The sequence below is a fragment of the Euprymna scolopes genome, chromosome 6 (genome assembly GCF_053919585.1).
Source record: "Euprymna scolopes isolate OS-2025 chromosome 6, ASM5391958v1, whole genome shotgun sequence".
NCBI lineage: Eukaryota > Metazoa > Mollusca > Cephalopoda > Sepiida > Sepiolidae > Euprymna > Euprymna scolopes.
The window spans coordinates 87555965-87568906 of record NC_136487.1 but is presented as its reverse complement, the minus strand read 5'-3'; the positions used below and the strand labels follow the sequence as shown (position 1 = coordinate 87568906).

Genomic DNA, 12942 nt, shown 5'->3' with positions numbered 1-12942 from the left:
TCAGGATATCGATCAAGAGAAAAATCGAACCCCTTGTTTACAAAAATGTAAACAGTACATTTTTAATCAGTCTAATTGTAATGGGGGAACCTTTGAACACCTGCACTTCATTGTTTGTTATTCAAGCGTATCAGATTGTCTGGACTTAGCAGCCATGTCGGGTTCTTATCTTTTAAATTGATTGACTTTCAGCCATTATTTCCGATCATATTTGTGAATGTGTGTGTGTTAGTTGTTTTGATGGTGGGTTGACAGGAAGTGTAAGCTGTTAGTTATATTGATGATGACGTGCAGAAACGATTAAACTTTTCCAAATGAAGATTTATTTAGGGGAACATTGAAACCAAGTATCGTCCATAATAAGTAAGAACAATACTACAATTTAAATGCTTCAAAATCCCATTTAATCCAAGTAAGGACCAAAATGAAGTGTTGCAGCTTGAATGTCCTTTTCCTTCCATAATGATCAACTGTTTAGCCACCAGAATCCTGTCCTCAGGATTCACAAATTGTCAGCAACGACTTGTTTTGAAGGATGGGGACGGGATCTTACTCCTCTTAAAAGGTGCAATCAGCATATTCTACAGCCAAAGCCGGCAAAGTGATTCATCAATGTAAATACAAGTGTTGGGACGATTAATTGGAACTGGGAATCAAAACATCGGAATTTGTTATGGTATCAGAATTCATATCATAATAGGAAAAAAAACAAAAAAAAAAAAAACAGTGCTTATTTTCCAATGCCAAAAACGATGCAAAAATCCAAAGAGTAGTCGCATTTTGTTTTATGATATTCATGCCATCATGAATTTCAAAATGGCATAATGGAAATATATTAAAGGTATTTGCAGCGTCTCTTCCAATTTTCGGATTTTAATCATGTCAAATCACACTATTTCCTTTTGATGCATTGATTGGTGTTATTTCTTCTGAGTTAAGCGCATAATAGATTCACTGATTGATATAATAATTGATTGATTTTGTGCTACAAAACGGATACTGTCAAGAATTGTAAATGTCAACTGAATCAAAGGAATAAATAACATCATGAATTTTGGAATATAGTTTTTTTGTCATTTATTCACTATACTGCTTTGTAATTACATTGAGCTTCTTGAATAAGGATTGGTATATTATTATAAGAAAATATATATATATATATATATATATATATATATATATATATATATATATATATATATTTAAAGAGATCATCATAAGTTTCTGGGTGAATTTGCTCTGTTTGGCCTTCTTGGATCTAGGAGAACCAGTATGCTTCCACTGGGAACTGTCTCTTGGTCTCTAGGTCATAGCAGCAGATTCAGCTTTCATCGCAGGTGACGAGAGCATCAAAAACTGTGAGATATGAATTGATCAGCTTGACTATTTTCCTGCTGTCGTGACAACGTCATTCTTTCTAATCTACTCTGAGCACCCTTGAGATAAACTTCATGCAAATCTTCCACATCTTCAGTTCCTCACAAATAATTGTGTATACAATTCCCACACTGACATCAAACTGTACACTTATTGTCTCTATAGACACATGACCGTCCTTATCCATTAAATTTTTATTTGGCCGATTAACTCTAGTGTTTTAATCACATCTCTCATCATCTCTCACAGACTCCCTGCCTTCTTTGAATCTCTTTTGCCACTCAAAAACTGATGTTCGATTCATTCAAGACGGTCCAAATGGTCTGGGTCAGTCATCTCATAAGATGTATAACAATAACATACCGGGTTTTTAAGAGTCTACAACAATTTTAAATGCCTGTACAAAAAAGTCTGGAAACTTATTGAAGACCCCTCGTATGTGTTCTATCCTATCTAATACTAATCCAATCTTTTAATGAATGATGAATAAGTATCAGTTACATTGTTGGGGTCAAATTCTGTGTACACATGAGAAAGGGTTTGTGCCCTTCTCTACTCAGGGATAGAAGCTTTGGAAAAGTAAGCCCCCCACTTAGGTGGATTAACTTGTTGTATCAGTTTATTATTTATTTGTCCTTTACTTGCAACATTGAAAAGGAGTCAGTGAAGATATTTTCACAATACTTTACATTACAAAACATATTCCTAATTTATTTTTTTCTTGTTTTATTTTCTCCCCCAAGGCATATTATGGCTATGATGCAAGGTGCTACTGTGATAGGGGCCAGTTTATGAGGATGGATTAAGAGTGGAGTTGGGCAGCAAGGTGTTTGTTCACATTACATTTAAATTTCTACGTGGTAAGTTTGGGGAAACAGGGAGCAAGAAAGAAATCCCAAAAGCAAATAGTCCGATGAAAAAAAGCTATTAGAATAAAAAGTTTTTAAGCATCAATGGATTTCTACAGTGAAAGGATGGAATTTTGCTTTTGTCAGTAACATATGCTAGATATGGTGATGGCTAGATTGCAATAACCAAGAATCTATTGTGCAGGTTTAGTGATATTGCTTATATGAAATTGAATTAAAAAAAAAATTAAGTGTGTATGTACTTATGTCACTTGTTCTTGTGGAACTCTATAGAACCTTTTGCAGTAACCTAAAGTCCCAAGAAACGTTGTATAAAACAATAGATGTTATACCGATATGCCACTAGTAGCAGACTTATTATTACATTAGCTAACATGTTCAACAATTCTGAATGCATCCAAAAGTCTTTAAGTGCCATTTTCTTCAAGAATCTGGGTTATACCAGCAATGAATACCAAATGAAAGGCACATTTTGTTTTCAATAAACACTGACTATCATGTTAACATCCTGCGACTTAACTATGCTACACGTTCTTGTTACTACATTCTCTTTACACTCTACCACATATTGTAGTATATTGCATTGTTTTGTTGTTTTATTTATCAATTTGTTTGCTTTGGGATGTTTTGTTTTAGATATTTAATTTATTCTTTAACTCCATGAATAAATTCCCTAATCATAGTAGACTTTTACATATCAGTGGCAATATGTCTTATTTGGGATGAAAAAAAAAGTTTAAAAAATATATTTTGTTGCATTGATAATCGAGGAAGTTGAACAAAGAAAATCAGCAACCCCAAAACAAGAAAATGTTGACATGAACAATAACAAATATTTATTGAAACTCAGTTGTATAACAATAATATATAAAAAAATTTTTTTAAAAAAATGATGTTGCTCTCATTTGGGGAGAAAAGACAAGTTTATGATCAGACTGGTGCTAATTCTGGGTTGAGGAATCTATATACTTTTATTTTTTAGGAGAAGTTGATTTGGAAAGATTTTGTTTTTAGTATTTTTATTTTCTTGTTTTCAATCCTCTCTGATTTCTCTCTTCATAATTAATTAAACTTAATTTATCAAATAATATTGCACCAGTACTTCATTTTGTCAAAAATATTTTGATCGAAAATAATGGAAACTGCATTGAAATTTCATATTATGTTGGAAAAGATTAAAATCGATACCTCTTATACAAAAAAGAAAGGAAAGTTGTATCTATACATAACATTTGTTTAAATGAAGGAATTTATAAAAATGTTATATACTCGCATGGGGTATTCTGTACTTATAAAAAAAACTAATTTCTTCATTTTTTTTTAATTTAAATCCCAAGAAATTAATGTTTAAATTACTGCTAACATTTTCATGTAAGTATCAAATATTTTATTACGGCTTCGATTAACCCAGTGTAGCTAATTACAGAGTTCTACATAGCATTCAGAAACCTCATCTTTTATTATATTTATACTATTTTGGAATCGAAACAGGCATCAACAGAATTATTCAAATGTCTGTCAATCGTTACATGCTCACAATGTATTTAAAAGATCCATCAAACCTTGGTGTTGCCGTAACTTAGAGACTTGGGTAAGTGGTTAGTCTAGTCATTACAACTCCAGAACAATAAAAAAAAAACTCGCTGTGAACAATAACAACTATTTATTGGAAAACAGTTGTATAGCAATAATATATAAAAAAAAACAAAAAACAAAAAAAAACGTTGCCTCTTATTTATAGAGAAAAGACAAGTTCAAGTGTTAATTCTGATTCTAAATTGATGATTTTTTGGCAAACCAAAAGCGTACTCAACTCAAAGTCAATACCAAATGGTGTTCAGTCAGTATAACTTACAGAGAGAGTTTTAGTTTCCCAAATTCATTAATTTATTAGGTGAAAGTACAGAATAGTTAACAAATCTCTCCTCCTTTTAAGAATAACTTTCTAAATAATAATGCTATTATTTCAGCGTGTATGTATTCTATCTCACCTAATACAGACCCAATCCTTTAATGAGTGATGAATGGCTAAATTGTTGGGATCAAATTCTGTGTACACATGAGAAAGGATATTTACCATTTTCAACTCAGAGATAGAAAAGTAAGCCTCCCACTCAGGTGGATCAACTTGCTGTATCAGTTTATTATTTATCTATCCTTTACTGGCAACGTTGAAAAGAAGTGAGATAAATCAAGTCAGTGAAGGTATTTTCACAATACTGCCATACTTTACGTTACAAAATATATTCCCAAATATTAATCAGAATAACTACATAGGATTATTTATAAAGCCATTTTTAACATGGAGAAGGATAACTTTAACTACTCTGTACTTTCATCTATCAAGTTAATAAATAAATTAATAAATAAAAGAATACTTCACAACCTTGAAGAGTAAGTGATCCAAACAGGAAGTCTTTAATATCAAGAACTAAATTTGACTGAGCACAGTTTGCTGCTGACTTTGTCGGGTACTCTTCTGGGAAGGCGAGGGGGGGGGGGGAGAAGGGCGAATATTTTTTTTTTTCTTTGGAAGAGGTTGATTCAGATGAAATTTATTCTTAGTCTTTTTTTTTTTTTTTCATGTTCCCGGCTTTAATCAACTGGCAATTTCACTTTCCTATTTTTATAAGCAAAGTTCAAAGCTGAAATTGTCCGTTTTGAATGACAAAACTGAAAATAATGTTTCTTCTAGATTAAATGGCCTAAAGAGTGCTGTATCGTCTTTTAATATATTATTCTCATAATTATATAATTTTATTAACCAACATCGCTAGTTGACACCAATTATGGTTACTAAATATGTAGTGCCAGTAAAACACCTCATCATGTCACAAAAAATGTAAAAACTCACCTTCATTTCTTTCACTTCTTTTCGCGCTTTGTATCCTTTATAGCCAGCTTGAATCTTAACAGCTGCATCATTCTCGTTAGGACCACTGGATGAAAGGAAAGAAAGATGTCAGATTTTTTGTGATATTGTAATGTCATTTATATAAGTCAATACTCTCTGTACCCATACTAATTAATTTAGCAGAAATTTTACCATGCACATTTAAGAGAACCAGTTTTCTACATGAACAGGATAGCAAAATCAGGAAGCTGAAAAAGAATCTGTTGATTTTTTAATGTAATAATCAATAAATAAATCATTCGACTTTTGTTTCCACTTTTTAAAAACTCTTTGAAAAATTAAATTATTGAGATTTATTTAAAGACATGGATGAAGAAACATCCCAAAATCGTCTTCTGTTTTTACAGATATTTAATTTCTTTTATTTAGACATATAAATCAAGAAGGATATCCTCATCCCAGGAAGGCTTAAATTAATTCCATGAAAAGAACAGTTTTGTAGCATTTTTATGTCCACCAACAAAGATTAAAATCAAGACATGATGACCCTAAACCTTATACCTGGAATTCTTATTCCAATTTCGATCAAGGTCCATGATATGATTTTGGTTTTTATTTATTTATTTGTTGTTGTTATCTTACCATGTTTTGGCAAACTAAACCTCTGGCCTGTTTTGGGTAGGACTGATCTATCAGACAATGCTCATCTGGAACTATAAAAACTCACTGTCACTATCCACTGTGCCATGGGCACCGAAGGGGTGATCAAGGTTTGGTTTTTTGATCTTATAAATCCAAGTTTTTTGTTCTTATCTAGTCTTCGATTGTGGGGTCTGTACCGAATAGTATTATATGTTATTTTTTATTGGAATCCTTTTAAGATGAGTAATTTGTACCTTTATTTTATTTATTTATTTGCAGACTTATTCTCATCTTCATAGTTGTTGTTTCATCACGTTTCAGACAACTTATCCTCTGGCCTTCTTCAGATGATTAACCGTGATGGGATATGAATGTTCAGTCTTCTAACTGTATCTCCAGTAATTACCGCCTTCCATAGTTGTTGTTGTATCACTACGTTTTGGCCTGCTTTAGGTAGGATTGAAACTGCTATCTTCAGAAAATGCTCACCTTGAACCGCTGAGACAAAATGCCTCTGTCCACGGCGTTGATTCTCTATGGTTCCAGGTGAGCATTGTCCGAAGATAGCAGTTTCAATCCTCTCTAAAGCAGGTTAGAGGTTTAGTTGGCCAAAAAAATGTGGTGAGACAACAACTATAGAAGGCAATAATTACTTGGGATACAGTTATGAGACTCCGCATTCTTATTCTATTGCGGTTAATCATCTGAAGAAGGCCAGATGATAAGTTGGCCGAAACGTGGTGAAACAACAAAAAGTATGAAGATGAGGATAATAGTCTGCAAATAATTATACACAGTAATACACAACTTACTAATCTCAAAGGATTCCCATAAAAAATAATATATAATGATTTTGGTTCTCGAAAATGTTTAAAAGGGAAAATTGAAATTCAGGAAATCTTACTCCATTGATGTCTACTGATTATGGATTAAATTCAATAAAAATTTGATATATTTAAATTTTTACATGGGAAGTTGTTCTCATATTATGTCCCATGAAAAAACCTTTTAAAATACTAAGAAAATTACATTTGGGAAATATTTATTAACTGATGTTTAATATTGTTATATCATAGATTATATGAATAACAAGTCATTACTGCGGTTGTACAGAAAGGGTTTATTTAGGTAAAAAGGTACACACATTTCTAAGCGTCCATTGACAGCTTAGTACTAAATTCTGTCTCCCACGTGAGGCGAGTTTGCTTGTCTTTTTATAGACGTAACAGTCCATTCATTTGAGGGGTGTTGGATCAGTCCATTATATCACCTTCCTCCCAAGCTAAATTCTTCCCTAGAATTTCGCTTCACCATTTTTTTCTTTTTTGACTTTGTCCAAAAAATTCAGTTCTTTTTCTTTTTCTTTCACTTCTCCTTAAAATTTGCGTTTGCGAATTTTTTGATTTTGGAGAGTGACTTGTATTTTCAGTTACTGGTGCTTCCTTTTTTGGAGGCTCTATGTGAAAAATGTCATACAGTACTTCCATCGGTACTTCATTGTTTTTAACTATTTCAATATATCGGGGTCTGAGTTGGTTTATATGTTTTTTGTGGGAAAATGTCTGACCTTTTATAATGCAGACCATTCTTCCAATTCTTTTTGAGATTATGCCTTCTTCCCAAAAACTCTTCCCTGCCCGATAATTGTTGAAAAAAAACTTTATCCCCGTCCTTGTATATCTTGCATCGTCCATTATCTTTTACACTTTTTTTTTACTTTTTTACTCGGAATTAACCGGTCGAACACAGAGCGCACTTTTCTGGCAAACATTATTTCCGCTGGGGATAAATTTGCATTTGTATTCGGATTAGGCGTTATCCTGTATACTGCTAAAAATTTCTGAAGACTTTTTTCTTCCGTGTCGATGTTATCGTTCTTTTTTAACGCTCGTTTAAAAGTATCGACAAATCTTTCAGCTTGTCCGTTAGATCGAGGGCTATAAGTTGGTGTTGTGACATGCTCTATGGCCATTGACTCACAGTAGATCTTAAATTCTTGACCTTTGAACATGGTGCCATTATCACTAACAATTGTTTTTGGTACGCCAAAACGCCCAAATACCTCGTCCAACGCCTTTATTGTGTTTGCTGCTGTAGGATGTTTGAATTTAAAAATTTCTGGCTATTTCGACATGCTATCTACTATTACCAGGTAATAATATCCTTTTAGAGGTCCTGCGTAATCTATATGGATCCGCGTCCATGGTATATCTGTTTTAGGCCAAGGTTGCGTCTTAGTGGGCGGCGCTTTTGCTGCTAGTTGGCAACCCTTACATAATTTTATCATTTTTTCTATGTCCCGATCCATTCCAGGCCAGTACGTATATGCTCTCATTAGTGCTTTCATTCTGGAGATTCCAGGATGTCCCATGTGGAATTCTTTTAAAATTCTCTTCTGTAAGACTTGAGGTATTACCACTCTATCTGCGTACATTAGAGTTTCATCGCACTTTGAAAATGGAAAAACTGTTAATCCTTTCCTCTTCTTTTCTTTTTGTCCCACTTGTTTTTTTATCTTGTTAATGCATTCATCTGTTCTTGCTGATTTCTTTATTTCCTCAAGTGTTACTGGAAGTTCCCTAACAGTATTTATTAATATATCTGTTAGTTCATTTTCTTCTTTTAGTGCAGCTATAACAGTTTCTTCAAGTAATTCAGTCTTATTTGGGATCAACCTGGACAAACCATCTGCATGTGCAATTTTGCTGGATGCTAGGTGTTTCATTTTAAAATTGTAGTTTAACAGAATCATGCTCCATCTTTGTAACCTATTAGCCGTATGAGTAGGAACTCCTTTTTTGGAACCAAAAATCGATAACAAAGGTTTGTGGTCCGTTTCCAAGATAAAAAATCTTCCATGGATGAACCTATGAAATTTCCTCATGGCGTATACAATTGCCAGACCTTCTTTTTCTATCTGACTATAATTTTTTTCTGCAGGTAGCAAAACCCTTGAGGCATGAATAATTGGTTTAGTCGATCCATCTTTGAGTCTGTGTAGTAGCACAGCACCTAAACCGTATTCGCTCGCATCTGCTGCTACAATTAATTCTTTTTTCGGATCGTAGTGAGCTAGTGCTAAATCCGATAACAAACATTTTTTTAATCTTTAGGAATGCTTCATCACATTCTTTTGTCCAGAGCCATTCTTTATTCTTTTTCAATAATTCGTTTAAAGGTGCTCTTAGTTCATGCATATTTGGGATATAAGAATTATAATAATTTGCTAGTCCCAAAAATGACTGTAGCTGCACTATATTTTCTGGTCTAGGCATGTTTTTGATTGCTTCAGTCCTATTAGGATTAGGTTTTCTACCATTTCGATCAATCACTTGTCCCAAATATTCAATTTTGTCCATCCCAAAATTACATTTTTCGAGAGCCACTTTCAATCCATAGTTTGATATTCTCTCGAATACTTTGCCAATGTGGATTTTATGCTCTTCCACATTTTTACTTCTAATAAGGATGTCATCTAGATAAGCCATAGCAAAATCCAAATCTGCTAGCATTGTATCCATAATTTGCTGGAACAAATTTGGGGCTACTTTTAAACCAAAAGGCAAACGTTTTAGTGAAAATAGTCCTTTATGGGTATTTAATGTCAGGTACTTAGCACAATCTTCCTGGACTTTTACTTGCCAATACGCTTCAGACAAATCAATTTTTGTCAAAATTTTTCCTCCGCTTAACTTCGAAAAAATTTCCTCTGGGGTAGGAAGCGGGTAGTTATGCTCCTTGAGACAATCATTTAGACCTGTCGAAAAGTCCGCGCATACCCTGATTTTATTATTTTTCTTCTTAACGTAAACCGTGGGTGAAGCCCATTCAGAGTAGTCCACTTTTTCTATTACTCCAATATCTTGAAGTCTCTTTAATTCTTTCTCTATAGTTTCTAATGCTGAATATGGAACCTTTCTTTTGGGTTTGAAAACTGGTTTAGCTTCGTCCTTTAGTTCAAATTTCACCTCCGTTTTCGTGCAGCAACCCAAACCTTCAGAGAATACCTCTTTAAAGTCTTTTTTTAATTCGTCAATAAACTTTCCTGGTAGTTTAGAATTTTCTAAACCTGCCAGACTTACTTTATTGCAAAATGAGCTTATGGGTTTTCCCCATAAATTAAAAAGAATCATTAAGTCTATACCGAACAAATTAGAATTTTTCCCTGGTCCGACATATAACTTGGTTTTCACAGCATTCCCATTTAGAGACACATTGGTAAAAAATTCACCCTTAAATTTTAGTTTATTTCCAGACACACTTCTGGCAATTTTTTTTATATTTTGTAACTTTGGAAACCCAATTTTCTTCCCAGTTACTTCGTCAATTATACTTATGTCGCTTCCCGTATCTAGAAGACAGTTCATATTACAGCCATTAATTTTAATTTCAATATATTTCCTTTTATCACACCTAGACTCATTTTTAGAACCAATGGTCTTTATTTCTGCTTTTCGGTATTTTCCTTTCCTGCATACCGTTGATTTATGGCCTTTTTTCATTACATTTGTTACATATTTTGTATTTAAAGTAACAATCTTTAGTGAAGTGGTTTTTTCCCCCACATGTCTTACAGAATTTTTCGTGTGCACATTTCATCACCCTTTCCATTTTTTTTTCCATATTTTTTTCTTCAAAATTTTTTCCTTCGATGCTTGTATTCTCCTGCTTTAAATTTAACAGTTTCTGACACTCTTCCGTAACTTTTTGTAACGTTATTTCTGTGTCTTGGTTCATAATGGATAATATCCTTGAACGAATATCCTTATCTTTAGAGGCTGTTAAACCTTGCACAAAGATTAGACTTTTAAACATATCCTCTTTGAGGTCTTTTAAATTAAAGGATTCACAATGAGCATTCACCTTCCCTGCATAAGTAATAAAATCTTCGTCCTCCTGCTTTGTGATATTTAAACATTTATAACGTGTATAGAATAGACTATCTCGTTCACTGAAAATGTTTGACAATATTTTTATTGTTTCACTAAAAGAATCTCTTCAGGTTTCTTTGGCAGGATAAAATTCGTATACTTTGTATTTTCCTGAGATCCAAGTTTTTGAAGAAGAAGGATAATCTCCTCTTCGTCTGTCCAAGACTGACATCTCTTAGCAAAAATATTTTCGTATCTCCAAAAATATGCCGGAAAAGTTAACCCATTTGTCGGCTCGTATACAAATTCGGATAAAGAATTTGCTATTCCTTCAGGAGTGAAACGACAGTCTTTCTGTTGCGTTAAAATACTCTGTAGTATTTCGCTTTGCTTCAATTGTTGAAGTAATTCCATTTGCTTTTGTTGTGCAAACAATGCCGATTGAATAGTTCTAGTGAATTCCGCTAATTGCTCCATGTTAAAAAAAATTTTTTTTTTTTTACAAAACCACACAATTAAACAAAAAATTAACTCAAATGTCCTATAAATTCAATGAATTAAAAGCACAATGTCCTTCCGAAGAGAAAAAAAAAATACTTCCAGCCGAATAAAACTTGAAATGGACACTTTTTTTTTTTTTAAATGTTCTTTTCAAAAAAATGTTCGCTTCAAAATGTCAATTTCTCTTCTTTTTTTTTTTTAGGACCGTAACAGACTGAAACACTTACTTTTTAAATGTTGACTCTGTCGAAGTTTTTTTTCTTCTTCCTTCTTTGGATTTCTTTTGTTTTCTGCTCGTTAATCTTCTTGTGTGCTTTTTCCTTCGCTTTGTTTTTTTTAGTGAGTTTCGTTCGAATTCTTCGTCGCCAGTTGTTATATCGTAGATTATATGAATAACAAGTCATTACTGGGGTTGTACAGAAAGGGTTTATTTAGGTAAAAAGGTACACACATTTCTAAGCGTCCATTGACAGCTTGGTACTAAATTCTGTCTCCCACGTGAGGAGAGTTTGCTTGTCTTTTTATAGACGTAACAGTCCATTCATTTGAGGGGTGTTGGATCAGTCCATTATATCAAATATGTATTATAATTTCATAAAAACCAGAAATATCTGAATGTTCACAAACGACTTCCAGCCTTTTTTTACCCCCTTTGCATCAAACAAAATTAAAATAAATATAACCCATATTCCAAACACTTACGCCTAACAGCTGTGTTCCATAAATCATAATGCTATGTCAATTAGTTTAAGAGACAATCCTGTACATAGAAATATATAAGCATATCCAAATAGCTAACTTATATGAATAGTGATATAACCCCTGCGGAAACTGAAGGGGAAAAGGAAAGCCGTTTAAAAACTGTATGAAGAGCTTTTGTTTTCCTTGGCATAATCGTCAAATTTATAAATGGATTAGTTGATTTAAGGTCTTTCTGACAGTGTTTTGTTGCTGTTATATCGAAATAAGTCGTCTTAAAGATATATAAAGCTCTAATATAACTTCATATACAGTCGAACGTGGTCTTCAGTGTCTCGACATGGAGTGTTATATTGAGAATGTAATACTGAGATTGTAATCGATACAAAGAAGAGTGAAAAAGCTAATAAAAAATAATAAAATATTACCGTTGCAGGAAATGATTTGAAAAATTAGGATTAATTATTTTAATATAGAAAAGAATGAAAGGTGATCGAAAAACTTTCAAAATAATGAATGGCATTTCTACCTAAGGTGAATATTCTCCATTCTATAATAAAGTGCAATATATATATATATATATATATATATATATATATATATATATAAAGCTCTGTGTGTGTGCGTGTGTGTGTGTGTGTGTGTGTGTGTGTCTGGTCATGAATAGGCTCCTATATGGTTGACTATTTTAAAAAACTGATTACATATAATGATAGAAGATGTATTGAGACACAGGAATGGGTATGTTTGATCCTGCAGAACGGTGGCTCATCAAAATTGTGGGGTCTGCGTTCGCGCCTGGTCCACAAAGTATGGAAATAAAAAATTTACAAATTAAAAAAAGCGTTTACAAGTATTTTTGATATAGATGTACATAATAATACTTTGATAAGTATGTTTCAACAAAAAAGGGATGGTATAATAAAATTGTGGGGTCTGCGTTCGCGCCTGGCCTCCATAGAATGGAAATAGGCACAAACTTTAATAAAGACTTTTCATATCTATCTGCGTAAGTATACTTTGATAATTATGTTTCAGTTTGAAGAAATATGGTATAATAAAATTATGGGGTGTTCGTTCGCGCATGACCTCCATAGAATGGAAATATGTCACAAAGTTTAACAAGGTT

At 33.0% G+C, this 12942-nt stretch overlaps 1 protein-coding gene across 11 annotated transcripts in view; it reads right to left on the bottom strand.

Annotated features, from left to right (window-relative positions):
• Window positions 1-12942, bottom strand: part of LOC145277764 (uncharacterized) — a 513076-nt gene that overhangs the window by 332701 nt on the left and 167433 nt on the right. For all 11 annotated transcript variants that reach the window (XM_080129496.1, XM_080129499.1, XM_080129500.1 and 8 more), the window contains exon 4: window positions 5101-5185. In XM_080129496.1, coding sequence (XP_079985622.1) covers window positions 5101-5185 — 85 coding nt within the window. The remainder of the gene's footprint in view (window positions 1-5100; window positions 5186-12942) is intronic.